Source organism: Grampus griseus (genome assembly GCF_964374135.1).
Source record: "Grampus griseus genome assembly, chromosome: 3".
NCBI lineage: Eukaryota > Metazoa > Chordata > Mammalia > Artiodactyla > Delphinidae > Grampus > Grampus griseus.
In genome coordinates this window covers 143305889-143322865 of record NC_139019.1, presented here as the reverse complement: position 1 = coordinate 143322865, position 16977 = coordinate 143305889, and the positions used below count along the sequence as shown (strand labels likewise).

The window sequence follows — 16977 nt, the reverse complement described above, 5'->3', positions numbered from 1 at the left end:
CGATTTGATCACACCAGATAGCAAGGAAGGAAATACAATCTACTAGGGCCACGTCAAAAGAATTTGGGAATCAGCTTGAAGAAGCTTCCACTGACCAAAGATGAGACAATTTGACTATGAGGAAAGATAATAACTTCAATGGATATATTAGAGGTATTTCATCCTGTGAGTTCATAATGGTATTTAAAAACACTGATTTGCCACCAGTAGAGGATGTGAGAGAGTCAACTTATTAGGTTGAAAACTGGTAAATAAAGGGAAAGAATCAAGCATTTATCCTTTCTTTCTTATTTGAACTGTACCTCAAATAACCAAGTAGTTAATGAGAAAGTATCTCTATATAAAAGTATTCTAGCTAGTAAATAATAAAGAAGCAATGACAGAATTAAAATATCATTTTGCAATCCCTAATGACCTAATGAATCTAGGCAATGAGCATCAATGCTGCTGAAATCACAAAAGAATAGACAGGCTGACATTAGTCACCTCCAGACAGAAGAAGACAGAACCATCTATCAAGCTGTCTTGCTTAAAAAAAAAAAAATCAAAGAATAAAATACTTAGGAATAAATTTAACCAAGGAGGTGAAAGACCTGTACACGGAAAATGACAAGAAAGTGATGAAAGAAACTGGAGAGGACACAAATAAATGGAAAGATACTCTATGCTCATGGATTAGAAGAATTAATATTGTTAAAATGTCCATACTACCCAAAGCAAAGTACAGATTCAATGTAATCCCTATCAAAATTCCAATGCTATTTTTTCACAGAAATAGAAAAAACACTCCTAAAACCTGTATGGAACCACAAAATCCTGAACTGTCAAAGCTATCTTGAGAAGAAGAACAAAGCTAGAGGCAACACACGCTCAGATTTCAAACTATATTACATGGCTATAGTAACCAAAACAGTATGGTGCTGGCATGAAAACAGACACAAAGATCAATGGAGTAGATTAGAGAGTCCAGAAGTAAATCCAAGCATACATAGTCTATTAATTTATGACAAAGGAGCCAAGAATATACAATGGGCAAAGGACACTCTCTTCAATAAATGGGTTGGGAAAGCTGGACAGCCACATGTGAAAAAAAAAAAGAAAAAGAAAAAGAAATTGTACCACTCTATGCCACTCACAAAAATGAACTCAAATGGATTAAAAGCTTGAATATGAGACCTAAAACCACAGAACTCCTAGAAGAAAACATAGGCAATAAGCTCCTTAACGTCAGTCATTGCAATGATTTTTTGAATTTGACACCCAAAGCAAACTAAAGCAGAAAGGAACAAGTGGGACTACATCAAACTAAAAAGCTTCTGCACAGCAAATGAAACCATTCATAAAATGATAAGGAAACCTACTGAATGAGAGAAAATATTTGCAAATCATATATCGGATAAGGGGCTAATGTCCAAAGTATATAAAGAACTCATACCACTTGACAGCCAAAAACCAAAGAACGCAATTAAAAAATGGGCAAAGGAACTGAATAGACATCTATCCAAAGAAGACATACACAAGGCCAATGGTATGTGAAAAGATGCTCAGCATCACTAATCTTCAGGGAAATGCAAATCAAACCTATGATGAGATATCACCTCACCCCTGTCAGAACGGCTATCATCAAAAAGAGGATGTGGAGAAAAGGAACCCTTGTGCACTGTTGGTGGGAATGTAAACTGGTGCAGCCATTATGGAAAACAGTATGGAGGTTTCTCAAAAACTTAAAAATAAAACTACCATAGGACCCAGCAATTCCACTTCTTGGTATCTATCTGGAGGAAACAAAAACATCAACAGTGAAAAGATATATGCACCCCTATATTCGTTGCAGCATTACTTACAATAGCTAAGATAGAGAAACAACCAAGGTGTCCGTCGACAGATGAATGGATAGAAATGACGTGATATACAATCAATGAAATATTATTCAGCCATACAAAAGAATGAAATCTTGCCATTTGTGACAACATGAATAGACTTTGAGGGCATTATGTTAAGTGAAATAAGTCAGATAAAGAAAGACAAATACTGTATAATCTCACCTATATGTGGATCTAAAAATCTGTGTAAATAGGAATATCATTTGCTCTAAATGCCTCAATGTTTTATTGTGATAAATAGTAAATTTTGGGGACTTCCCTGGTGGCACAGTGGTTAAGAATCCACCTGCCACTTCAGGGGACATGGGTTCAAGCCCTGGTCTGGGAAGATCTCACATGCCACAGAGCAACTAAGCCCATGCACCACAACTACTGAGCCTGCGCTCTAGAGCCTGTGAGCCACAGCTACTGAAGCCCGTGCGCCTAGAGCCCATGCTCCACAACAAAGAAGCTGCCACAGTGAGAAGCCTGTGCACTGCAATGAAGAGTATCCCCCGCTCACCACAACTAGAGAAAGCCCGCATGCACCAACGAAGACCCAACGCAGCCAAAAATAAATAAATTAATTAATTAAAAAAATTTTTGGAGAAATCTAAGTAATGTTTTTAAAGTGTTTATGAAACAAAGATGATCATAAGCAGAATTAAAAAAAAATAAAAACAAACAAAGCAAAAACCAAAAAGCCAAGCTCTTGTACAGGGAACAGATTGGTGGTTGCCAGAGGCAGGGGCTGGGTGGACCAAACAGGTGAAGAAAGTCAAAAGATACAAACTTTCAGTTAAAAAATAAATGAGTCACAGGGATGTGATATACAACATGGTAACTATAATTAGTAATGCCGTACTGTATATTTGAAAGTTGCTAAGAGAGTAGATCTTAAAAGTTCTCACCACCAGAAAAAAAATTTGTAACTATGTATGGTGACAGATGTTAACTAGATCTACTGTAGTCATCATTTTGCAATATATACAAATGTCAAATCATTATGTTGTATACATTGTATGTCAGTTAAACCTCAAAAAAGTTGGTATAGATAAAATATCAAACTTGAACCTAGAAAGCCTCAAGGTCCAACTATCAATTTATAGGAGATATAGGACAGAGGAACATGTTAAACAGCCACAGGTGTGCAATCAGAAAACAAGCCAGACTATGGGAAATGCTACAGGCAAACAATACAGTTTCTTCAACAAATAAATCATAAAACCTAAAAAAAGAGGTTGAAATGGAAGGAGAAACCATAGATTAAAATAATTGAAGAGAAATCAGCCAGTTGCACAAGGTGGATCTCGTCTGGATTCATAGTAAGTACAGGTAAAAATCTATAGTAATTACACAAAGGAACATGAGAGAAAGTCAAAGTAACTAATACCAAAGACAGCAGAAAAAGAAAGAAGGAACAATGGATCACAAAAGGGCCAGAAAACAAAGAATAAAATGACAATACTCAGTCCCTATCATTAATTAGTTTAAACGTAAACAGATTAAATTCTCCAATCAAAAGACATGAAATGGCTGAATGAATAAAACCAACAAGAGCCAATGTTATGATGCCTATAAGAGACTCACTATAGCCATAAGGACCCAGATGGACTGAGAATGAAGGGATGGAAAAAGGCATTGCAAACTTCCAAGCAAATGGTAATCCCATGCCCCCCAAAAAGCAGGGGTAGCTATATTTATATCAGACAAAATAGACTTCAAACTAAAAGTGTTAAAAAGAGACAAAGAAGGCCATTATATAATGGTAAAGTGGTAGATACATCAAGAAGATATAACAATTATAAATATTTATGCACCCAACAGTGGAGCATGTAAATATATAAAGCACAAACTAGCAGAGCTAAAAGGAGAAATAAACCATAATAGGATATAGTTGGGGACTTGAATATCCCACTCTCAAAAATGGACAGATCATCCAGACAGAAAGTCATAAAGGAAACAGAGGATTTCAACAACACTATATACCCAATGGACCTAACACACATACATAGAACATTCTATCCAACAATGGCAGAAGTGTACGTGGAACATTTTCTAGGATAGGCCATATGTTAGGCCACAAAACAAGTCTTAGCAAATTCAGGAAGATTAAAATCATACCAAATATCTTCTCTGACCACAATGCCATGAAACTAGAACTCAATAACAAGAGGAAAACTGGAAAATTCAAAAATATATGGAAATTAAAAAACACTCTCCTGAATAACCAATAGATTAAGGAAGAAACTAAAGGGGAAATAAAAAGAGACAAATTAAAATGGAAACACAAATACTAGAACTTCTGGGATGCATTAAAAGCCAGCTCTAAGAGGGAAGTTCATAGCAATAAGCACCTACATTAAGGAAGATCCCAAATAAACAATCTAATTTTGTGCCTTAAGGAACTAGAAAAAGAAGAACAAACTGAGCCCAAAGTTAGCAGAATAAAGGAAATAATAAATATTGCAGCATAAATAAATAAAATAGAAAAGAGAGAAACAATAGAAAAGTTTAACCAAACAAAGAGTTGGTTCTTTATAAAGATAAACAAAATTGACAAACCTTTAATTAGACTACCTAGGGAAAAAACACAGAGGACCCAAATAAACAAAATTATGAATGAATAAGGACACATTATTTAATAATTTATACTACAGAAATACAAAGGATCATAAGAGGCTCCTCTGAATAACTATACACCAACAAACTGAACAACCTAGAAGAAATGGAAAAATTCTTAAAGACATACAACTTACCAAAACTGCATCAGGAAGAAATAGAAAATCTGAATGACCAATTGCTAGTCAGGAAGAAATAGAAAATCCGAACGACCAATTGCTAGTCAAGAGATTGAATCAGTAATGAAAAATCTCCCAATGAAGAAAAGCTTAGGACCAGATGGCTTCACTGGTGAATTTTCCCAAACATTTTAAGCAGAATCAACACCAATCCTTCTCAAACTCTTCCACAAAATCAAAGAGGAGGGAACACTTTCCCAACCTCATTTTCAAGGCCAGCATTACCCTGATACCAAAACCAGAAAAGGACACTATCAGAAAAGAAAACTACAGGTCAGTATCCCTGATAAGTACAGAAGCAAAAATTCTCAATAAAATACTAGCAAATCAAATTCAGCAGCATATTAAAATGATCATACACCATGATCCAGTGGGATTTATCTCTGGGATGCAAGGATGGTTCAACATATGCAAATCAATCAATGTGATAATCCAATTAATAGGATAAAAGAAAAAATCATATGATTATCTCAAGAGATGCAGAAAAAGCATTTGACAATACTCAACATCCATTCATGATAAAAACTCTTAACAATATAGGCATAGAAAAAACCCAACTCAACAAAATAAAGGCCATATATGACAGGCCCACAGCTAACATCATACTCAATGGAAAACCGTTGAAAGCTTTTCCTCTAAGATCAGGAACAAGACAGGAGTGCCCATTCTCACCACTCCTAGTCAACATAGTATTAGAAGTCCTAACTGGAATAATCAGGAAGAAAAATAAATAAGATGTATCAGAACTGGAAAAGAAGCAGTAAAATTGTCCCTATTTGCCAATGGCATGATTTTATATATAGAAAATCCTAAAGACTCAAAAAAAAAAATGTTAAGACTTAATCAGTAAATTCAGTAAAGTTGCAGGATACAAAATTAACATACAAAAAACAGTAGCATTTCTATACACCAACAATGAATTTTCTGAATAAGAAATAAAATAAATAAATCCCACTTATAATAGCATCAAAAAATACTTAGGAATACATTTAATCAAGGAGGTGAAAGATCTCTACTCTGAAAACTACAAGACATTGAAAGAAATCAAAGAAAACACAAATAAATGGAAGGTATCTTGTGTACATGGACTGGAAGAATTAAGAGTGTTAAAATGTCAATACTACCAAAAGCCATTTATAGAGTCAATGTAATTCCTATTAAGATTCCAATAGCATTTTTTTATGGAAGTAGAAAAAAACACTCCTAAAAGTTATATGGAACCACAAAAGACTCCGAGTAGCCAAAGAAATACTGAGAAAGCACAAAAAAGCAGGATGCATCATACATCCTGGTTTCAGGCTATAGTATAAAGCCATAGTCATCAAAACAGTATGGTACTGGCATAGAAACAGACAAAGAGACAATTGGAATAGAGCTGACAGCCCAGAAATAAACCCATGCATATATGGTCAACTAATATTTGACAAAGCAGCCAAGAATACTCAATGGAAGAAGACAGTCTTTTCAATAAATGGTGCCAGGATAATTGCATATTCTCATGTACTAGAATGAAACTGGACCCATATCTATACCACTTACAAAAATTAACCCAAAATGGATTAAATACTTAAATGTAAGACCTGAAACTATAAGGAAACAGGAATAAAGCTCCTTGACATGGGTCTTGGTAATGAGTTTTTGGCTATGACACCTAAAGCACAAGTAACAAAATGGAAAATAAGCAAGTGGGACTACATCAAACTAAAAAAAAGCTTCTGCACAAGAAACCATAAAAGTGAAAAAACAACCTATATAATGGGAAAAATATTTGCAAATAGTAGATCTGATAAGGAGCTGATATCCAAAACACATAAAGAACTCATACAACTCAATAGCAAAAAGCCCAAATAATCCAATTAAAAAATGGGCAAAGGACCTGAACAGATATTTCTCCAAAGAAAACACACAAAAGGCTAACAGATACATGAAAAAATGCTGAACATCACTGGTTATTAGGGAAATGCAAACGAAAAGCACAATGAGATAACACCTCATGCCTATTAGAATGGCCATCAAAAAGACAAGGGATAACAAATGCTGGTGAGGATGTGGAGAAAAGGAGACCACTGTGCAGTCCAGTCGTTGGTGGGACTGGAAACAGTATGGAGGTTCCTGAAAAATTAAAAATTAAAGTACCATATGATCCAGCAATTGTACTTCCGACAATGTATCTGAAGAAATGGAAACACTATGTCAAAGAGATATTTGCACTCCCATGTTCATAGCAGCATAATCAAGATATGGAAACAATGTTAAGTGTCCACTGATGGATGAATGAATAAAGAAACTGTAGTATGTGTGTGTGTGTGTATATATATATATGTATGTATACATATATATACAAATACATACAATATACATATGTGTGTATATATATGTGTGTGTGTATATATATACACACACACAATGAAATATTACTGAGCCATAAAAAATGGGAAATCCTACCATTTGCAACAACATGATGGAACTTGAAGGCATTATGCTAAGTGAAATAAGTCAGACAGAGAAAGACAAACACTGTATGATCTCACTTATATGTGGAACTAAAAACAAAACAAACTCATAGAAAAACATATCAAACTTGAGGTTTACCAGAGGCAGAGAGTGGGGAAAGGGGAAACTGGATGAAGGTGGTGGAAAGGTACAAACTTCTAGATACAAGATAAATAAGTACTAGGGATGTAATGTACAACATGATGTCTAGAGTTAACACTGCTGTATGATATACAGGAAAGTTGTTGAAAGACTAAATCCTATGAGTTCTCATCACAATTTTCCTTTTTTCTCTTCTTTTTTATTGTTTCTTTATGAGAAGATGAATGCTAGCTGAATCTATTGTGCTAATCATTTCACAATATAAGTAAATCAACTATCATGCTGTATGTCATAAAGTTATACAGTGATGTAAGTCAATTATTTCTCAGTAAAACTGGGGAAAATGAGCTAGTGATGAAAGGGAAAATTACAGATTAAAAAAATTTAAGAGAACCCAGCTATTCCCTTCTTGGTATATATCCAGAGGACACCAAAACATTAATTCAAAAAATATATACACCTCTATGTTCACTGCAGTATTATTTACAATAGCTAAGATATGGAAACAACCTAACTGTCCACTGATGGATGAATGAATAAAGAAATTGCGGGAGGACGAGGGGAAGATGGCAGAAGAGTAAGACACGGAGATCACCTTCCTCCCCACAGATACACCAGAAATACATCTACACGTGGAACAACTCCTACAGAACACCTACTGAATGCTGGCAGAAGACCTCAGACCTCCCAAAAGGCAAGAAACTCCCCACGTACCTGGATAGGGCAAAAGAAAAAAAGAAAAAACAGAGACAAAAGAATAGGGATGGGACCTGCACCAATGGAAGGGAGCTGTGAAGGAGGAAAGGTTTCCACACACTAGGAAGCCCCTTCGCGGGCGGAGACTGCGGGTGGTGGAGGGGGAGAGCGCAGCAACAGGGGTGTGGAGGGCAAAGCGGAGAGATTCCTGCACAGAGGATCGGTGCTGACTGGCACTCACCAGCCTGAGAGGCTTGTCTGCTCACCCGCAGGGGCGGGCGGGGCTGCGAGCTGAGGCTCGGGCTTTGGTCAGAGCGCAGCGAGAGGACTGGGGTTGGCGGCGTGAACACAGCCTGCAGGGGGTTAGTGCACCACGGCTAGATGGGAGGGAGTCCGGGGAAAAGTCTGGACCTGCCGAAGAGGCAAGAGACTTTTTCTTCCCTCTTTGTTTCCTGGTGCGCAAGGAGAGGGGATTAAGAGTGCTGCTTAAAGGAGCTCCAGAGATGGGCGCGAGTCGCGGCTAAAAGCACGGACCCCAGAGACGGGCAGGAGACGCTAAGACTGCTGCTGCCGCCACCAAGAAGCCTGTGTGCGAGCACAGGTCACTATCCACACCTCCCTTCTGGGGAGCCTGTGCAGCCCGCCACTGCCAGGTTCCTGGGATCCAGGGACAACTTCCCCGGGAGAACGCACGTCGCGCCTCAGGCTGGTGCAACGTCATGCCGGCCTCTGCTGCGGCAGGCTTGCCCCGCACTCAGTGCCCCTCCCTCCCCCCGGCCTGAGTAAGCCAGAGCCCCCGAATCAGCGGCTCCTTTAACCCCGTCCTGTCAGATCGAAAAACAGACGCCCTCCGGCGACCTACACACAGAGGCGGGGCCAAATCCAAAGCTGAGCCCCTGGGAGCTGTGGGAACAAAGAAGAGAAAGGGAAATCTCTCCCAGCAGCCTCAGAAGCAGCGGATTAAAGCTGAACAATCAACTTGATGTACCCTGCATCTGTGGAATACATGAATAGACAACGAGTCATCCCAAATTAAGGAGGTGGACTTTGAGAGCAAGATTTATGATTTATTTCCCCTTTTCCTCTTTTTTGTGAGTGTGTATGTGTAGGCTTCTGTGTGAGATTTTGTCTGTATAGCTTTGCTTCCACCATTTGTCCTAGGGTTCTATCTGTCCGTTTTTATTTTTTTCTTAATAATTATTTTTTATTTTAACAACTTTATTTTACTTTATCTTTTCTTCCTTCTTTCCTTCCTACTTCTACTAATTCTTTCTCTCTACTTTTTCTCCCTTTTATTCTGAGCCGTGTGGATGAAGGGCTCTTGGTGCTGCAGCCAGGAGTCAGTGCTGTGCCTCTGAGGTGGGAGAGCCAACTTCAGGACACTGGTCAACAAGAGACCTCCCAGCTCCACATAATATCAAATGGCGAAAATCTCCCAGACATCTCCATCTCAACACCAACACCCAGCTTCACTCAACGCCCAGCAAGCTACAGTGCTGGACACCCTATGCCAAACAACTAGCAAAACAGGAACACAACCCCACCCATTAGCAGAGAGGCTGCCTAAAATTATAATAAGTCCACAGACACCCCAAAACACACCACCAGACGTGGACCTGCCCACCAGAGAGACAAGATCCAGTCTCATCCACCAGAACAGAGGCACTAGTCCCCTCCACCAGGAAGCCTACACAACCCACTGAACCAGCCTTAGCCACTGGGGACAGACACCAAGAACAACGGGAACTACGAACCTGCAGCCTGCAAAAAGGAGACCCCAAACACAGTAAGATAAGCAAAATGAGAAGACAGAAAAACACACAGCAGATGAAGGAGCAAGATAAAAACCCATGAGACCTAACAAATGAAGAGGAAATAGGCAGTCTACCTGAAAAAGAATTCAGAATAATGATAGTAAAGATGATCCAAAATCTTGGAAATAGAATAGACAAAATGCAAGAATCAGTTAACAAGGACCTAGAAGAACTAAAGATGAAACAAACAATGATGAACACAATAAATGAAATGAAAAATACTCTAGATGGGATCAATAGCAGAATAACTGAGGCAGAAGAACGGATAAGTGACCTGGAAGATAAAATAGTGGAAATAACTACTGCAGAGCAGAATAAAGAAAAAAGAATGAAAAGAACTGAGGACAGTCTCAGAGACCTCTGGGACAACATTAAACGCATCAACATTCGAATTATAGGGGTTCCAGAAGAAGAAGAGAAAAAGAAAGGGACTGAGAAAATATTTGAAGAGATTATAGTTGAAAACTTCCCTAATATGGGAAAGGAAATAGTTAATCAAGTCCAGGAAGCACAGAGAGTCCCATACAGGATAAATCCAAGGAGAAATACGCCGAGACACATATTAATCAAACTGTCAAAAATTAAATACAAAGAAAGCATATTAAAAGCAGCAAGGGAAAACCAACGAATAACACACAAGGGAATCCCCATAAGGTTAACAGCTGATCTTTCAGCAGAAACTCTACAAGCCAGAAGGGAGTGGCAGGACATATTTAAAGTGATGAAGGAGAAAAACCAGCAACCAAGATTACTCTACCCAGCAAGGATCTCATTCAGATTTGATGGAGAAATTAAAACCTTTACAGACAAGCAAAAGCTGAGAGTTCAGCACCACCAAACCAGCTTTACAACAAATGCTAAAGGAACTTCTCTAGGCAAGAAACACAAGAGAAGGAAAAGACCTACAATAATGAACCCAAAACAATTTAGAAAATGGGAATAGGAACATACATATCGATAATTACCTTAAATGTAAATGGACTAAATGCTCCCACCAAAAGACACAGATTGGCTGAACGGATACAAAAACAAGACCCATATATATGCTGTCTACAAGAGACCCACTTCAGACCTAGAGACACTGAAAGTAAGGGGATGGAAAAAGATATTTCATGCAAATGGAAACCAAAAGAAAGCTGGAGTAGCAATTCTCATATCAGACAAAATAGACTTTAAAATAAAGACTATAAGAAGAGACAAAGAAGGACACTACATAATGATCAAGGGATCAATCCAAGAAGAAGATATAACAATTGTAAATATTTATGCACCCAACATAGGAGCACCTCAATACATAAGGCAAATACTAACAGCCATAAAAGGAGAAATCGACAGTAACACATTCATACTAGGGAACTTTAACACCCCACTTTCACCAATGGACAGATCATTCAAAATGAAAATAAATAAGGGAACACAAGCTTTAAATGATACATTAAACAAGATGGACTTAATTGACATTTATAGGACACTCCATCCAAAAACAACAGAATACACATTTTTCTTAAGTGCTCATGGAACATTCTCCAGGATAGGTCATATCTTGGGTCAAAAATCAAGCCTTGGTAAATTTAAGAAAATTGAAATTGTATCAAGTATCTTTTCCAACCACAACACTATGAGACTAGATATCAATTACAGGAAAAGATCTGTAAAAAATACAAACACATGGAGGCTAAACAATACACTACTTAATAACGAAGTGATCACTGAAGAAATCAAAGAGGAAATCAAAAAATACCTAGAAACAAATGACAATGGAGACACGACGACCCAAAACCCAAAACCTATGCAGCAAAAGCAGTTCTAAGAGGGAAGTTTATAGCAATACAAGCCCACCTTAAGAAACAGGAAACATCTCGAATAAACAACCTAACCTTGCACCTAAAGCAATTAGAGAAAGAACAAAAAAACCCCAAAGTTAGCAGAAGGAAAGAAATCATGAAAATCAGATCAGAAATAAATGAAAAAGAAATGAAGGAAACAATAGCAAAGATCCATAAAACTAAAAGCTGGTTGGACAACCTGGAAGAAATGGACAAATTCCTAGAAATGCACAGCCTGCCAAGACTGAACCAGGAAGAAATAGAAAATATGAACAGACCAATCACAAGCACTGAAATTGAAACTGTGATTAAAAATCTTCCAACACACAAAAGCCCAGGACCAGATGGCTTCACAGGCGAATTCTATCAAACATTTAGAGAAGAGCTAACACCTATCCATCTCAAACTCTTCCAAAATATAGCAGAGGAGGAACACTCCCAAATTCATTCTACGAGGCCACCATCACCTTGATACCAAAACCAGACAATGATGTCACAAAGAAAGAAAACTACAGGCCAATATCACTGATGAACATAGATGCAAAAATCCTCAACAAAATACTAGCAAACAGAATCCAACAGCACATTAAAAGGATCATACACCATGATCAAGTGGGGTTTATGCCAGGAATGCAAGGATTCTTCAATATACGCAAATCAATCAACGTGATACACCATATTAACAAACTGAAGGAGAAAAACCATATGATCATCTCAATAGACGCAGAAAAAACTTTCGACAAAATTCAACACCCATTTATGATAAAAACCCTGCAGAAAGTAGGCATAGAGGGAACTTTCCTCAACATAATAAAGGCCATATATGACAAACCCACAGCCAACATCATCCTCAATGGTGAAAAACTGAAAGCATTTCCACTAAGATCAGGAACAAGACAAGGTTGCCCACTCTCACCACTCTTATTCTACATAGTTTTGGAAGTTTTAGCCACAGCAATCAGAGAAGAAAAGGAAATAAAAGGAATCCAAATTGGAAAAGAAGTAAAGCTGTCACTGTTTGCAGATGACATGATACTATACATAGACAATCCTAAAGATGCTACCAGAAAACTACTAGAGCTAATCAATGAATTTGGTAAAGTTGCAGGATACAAAATTAATGCACAGAAATCTCTGGCATTCCTATACACTAATGATGAAAATCTGAAAGTGAAATCAAGAAAACACTCCCATTTGCCATTGCAACAAAAAGAATAAAATATCTAGGAATAAACCTACCTAAGGAGACAAAAGACCTGTATGCAGAAAATTTTAAGACATTGATGAAAGAAATTAAAGATGATACAAATAGATGGAGAGCTATAACATGTTCTTGGATTGGAAGAATCAACATTGTGAAAATGACTCTACTACCCAAAGCAATCTACAGATTCAATGCAATCCCTATCAAACTACCACTAGCATTTTTCACAGAACTAGAACAAAAAATTTCACAATTTGTATGGAAACACAAAAGACCCCGAATAGCCAAAGCAATCTTGAGAACGAAAAACGGAGCTGGGGGAATCAGGCTCCCTGACTGTAGACTATACTACAAAGCTACAGTAATGAAGACAGTATGGTACTGGCACAAAAACAGAAAGACAGATCAATGGAACAGTATAGAAAGCCCAGAGATAAACCCACGCACATATGGTTACCTTATCTTTGATAAAGGAGGCAGGAATGTACAGTGGAGAAAGGACAGCCTCTTCAATAAGTGGTGCTGTGAAAACTGGGCAGGTACATGTAAAAGTATGAGATTAGAACACTCCCTAACACCATACACAAAAATAAGCTCAAAATGGATTAAAGACCTAAATGTAAGGCCAGAAACTATCAAACTCTTAGAGGAAAACATAGGCAGAACACTCTATGACATAAATCACAGCAAGATTCTTTGTGACCCACCTCCTACAGAAATGGAAATAAAAACAAAAATAAACAAATGGGACCTAATGAAACTTCAAAACTTTTGGACAGCAAAGGTAACCATAAACAAGACCAAAAGACAACCCTCAGAATGGGAGAAAATATTTGCAAATGAAGCAACTTACAAAGGATTAATCTCCAAAATTTACAAGCAGCTCATGCAGCTCAATAACAAAAAAACAAACAACCCAATCCAAAAATGGGCAGAAGACCTAAATAGACATTTCTCCAAAGAAGATATACAGACTGCCAACAAACACATGAAAGAATGCTCAACATCATTAATCATTAGGGAAATGCAAATCAAAACTACAATGAGATATCATCTCACACCGGTCAGAATGGCCATCATCAAAAAATCTAGAAACAATAAATGCTGGAGAGGGTGTGGAGAAAAGGGAACACTCCTGCACTGCTGGTGGGAATGTGAATTGATACAGCCACTATGGAGAACAGTATGGAGGTTCCTTAAAAAACTACAAATAGAACTACCATATGACCCAGCAATCCCACTACTGGGCATATACCCTGAGAAAACCATAATTCAAAAAGAGTCATGTACCAAAATGTTCATTGCAGCTCTATTTACAATAGCCCGGAGATGGAAACAACCTAAGTGCCCATCATCAGATGAATGGATAAAGAAGATGTGGCACATATACACAATGGAATATTACTCAGCCATAAAAAGAGACGAAATTGAGCTATTTGTAATGAGGTGGATAGACCTAGAGTCTGTCATACAGAGTGAAGTAAGTCAGAAAGAGAGAGACAAATACCGTATGCTAACACATATATATGGAATTTAAGAAAAAAAGATGTCATGAAGAACATGGGGTAAGACAGGAATAAAGACACAGACCTACTGGAGAACGGACTTGAGGATATGCGGAGGGGGAAGGGTGAGCTGTGACAAAGCGAGAGAGAGGCATGGACATATATACGCTACCAAACGTAAGGTAGATAGCTAGTGGGAAGCAGCCGCATAGCACAGGGAGATCTGCTCGGTGCTTTGTGACCTCCTGGAGGGGAGGGATAGGGAGGGTGGGAGGGAGGGAGATGCAAGAGGGAAGAGATATGGGAACATATGTATAACTGATTCAATCTGTTATAAAGCAGAAACTAACACACCATTGTAAAGCAATTATACCCCAATAAAGATGTTAAAAAAAAAAAAGAAATTGCAGTATATATAATCGAATACTACTCAGCTGTAAAAAGAATGAAAGCCTGCCAGTTGTGACGATGTGGATGGGCCTTGAAGGTATTATTCTAAGTGAAATAAGTCAGAAGGAGAAAGACAGATCCTGAATGATTTCACCCATATGTGGAATCTACAAAACAAATGAACAAACAAAATAAAACAAAAACAAACTCAGTGATACAGAGAGTAGATTAGTGGTTACCAGAGGGAAAGGGGTTTGGAGGGAGGGCAAAATGGGTGAAGGGGGTCAGCTGTATGGTGATGGGTACTAACTACAGCTGTGGTGGTGATTACTTTGTAGTGTATACAGATGTCGAATTATAATGCTGTAAACCTGAAACCTGTATAATAACAAAAAATTTGTTGCAAAAGGTAGATCTTATTTGGATTCTGATTCAAACAAATAAAGTACTACTTTATTTTATGCTACTCATGAGGCAATTGAAATATTGAACAATGACTGGCTATTCGATATTAAGAACTTGTTGTGTTTCTTTGTTGTGATATTGTTGTTATGCTTTTAAAGTGTTTTTTAAGGATACACTCTGATATACTACAGATGAAATGATCTGATGTTTGGGACTTGCTTCAGAAAAATATGGGAGGCGGAGGAGTGGATGAAGGTAAGGAGGAAACAAGATGTGTTGATAATGGTAGGAGCTGGAGTCCATGCGGTGCCTTATGAATATGCAGTCTTCTTTTTGATGTCGGCTATCATTTTGATATTGGCTAAAGCCTGACATAATATTTATTAAATTAGCCACTGCTTATATTTAAATGCACTCGTTACTCCGATAACTTACTACTGTCTTTAAGTTATTAACTCTACCCATTGACGAAGCAGACTGCAAGGGCAATATTCTGAGCATGCATAGCCTGCTAGGGCTGTGACTTCAGGCAACTTGCTTACCCTCTCCCTCAGGTCCCATCTGCTCAATGGGGATTATGAGAGGGTCTACTTGATAGGGTTATTGAGAGGTCACCCAAGACAAAGGCTTTAGCACAATGCTCTACGGCAAGGGAGTGTCTGATGAACACTGGCTGTCAATTACAGTGAAAATTTCTGAGTTTGCTGGTTTCTTATTTTGGTAACTTATTGCAGTTCTTGAAAACCACAAGCCTACTGGTGAAGAAAATACAGGATTCTGGATTTTAATGAATCCCAGACAGTTTTCTACAAGTAAGAAAATATACTGGGTAGGTTGACATGAATCCACAGCTCACAGCTCTTCAAAGACCGATAACGATACGACCCTTCTCTTATGTTGGTCTTTCCCAAGTGGGAAATCACGTGATCCCCTCAGAGGCAAAGCCTGAAACGTAGCATGTGGCTTTCAGCCCCCCTCTAGCTCCGTCTTCTGGTTCTCTGGTTCTGTGCCACCTGAGAGTGTTCTCTCTGGAACATGATCGAGCCCCTGCCCACTCTCTCCCCATCTCAAATAGTCTCCCTGTCCACTACATTCCAGCCACACTGGCCTATGTCTGTCCTTCAAAAACACCTCCCTCTTCTCTTTTTCTGCCAGGAAAAGAGTGCTCTTTTCCTGATTTTCACACGGCTCCTTTTCATTCAAGCCTCTGTTTGAGGAACCCTCCCTGAACGCCCACCCCCCGTTGCCCCTCTTCCCCAGTATACAACACATTTTTATTTTCATATTAGCACCTAACGCTGCTTGATATTTTCTTGTCCAGGCTGTGTTTATTATTTCGATCCCTCAGTAGAAATAGGAAGTCCACGGAAGAGGACGCTTGTCTGCTTATGGACCACTGCCTCCCTAGCTACTAGAATAGTTCTTGGCACATACTAGGAACTCAATAAATACAGGCTGATTTAATGAATGCCTAAATCCAAGAATCAATAAGGGGTTGAAACTGAAACATACCAACAGCGTCAGAGAGTCCGTAGACCCTTTGGCCATAGGCATCCGTCTTATCCCAGATGAAGGTGTAGGCCAGGTTGGGAGAGGCCTGGAATGACTTCTGGAAGAGGTGCCCCTCTACAGCTACCATCAGATGAACCTTGATGAGGTTCAGGGGCACCGTGGACTGGGTCATGGTGATCTTCAGCAGCGACTTGTAGCCTGCGGTCCTGGAGCTCAGGTAGCGAAGCTTCACGTTGGAACCAGGGAGCTCAATTTCTTCATGAAGAACCTGGGGAGGAAACGCAAGCTAGATACACTGCATCAAAGGCACCCCGGCAGCTGGGCTGCTTGCAACCCAAGGCTACCTGTCTTCTACCACCCCCACCAA

At 38.7% G+C, this 16977-nt stretch overlaps 1 protein-coding gene across 7 annotated transcripts in view; it reads right to left on the bottom strand.

Annotated features, from left to right (window-relative positions):
* Positions 1–16977, bottom strand: part of TENM2 (teneurin transmembrane protein 2) — a gene marked incomplete at both ends in the record, with an annotated part of 991817 nt that overhangs the window by 75582 nt on the left and 899258 nt on the right. For all 7 annotated transcript variants that reach the window (XM_082650012.1, XM_082650013.1, XM_082650014.1 and 4 more), the window contains one exon: positions 16611–16878. In XM_082650012.1, coding sequence (XP_082506138.1) covers positions 16611–16878 — 268 coding nt within the window. The remainder of the gene's footprint in view (positions 1–16610; positions 16879–16977) is intronic.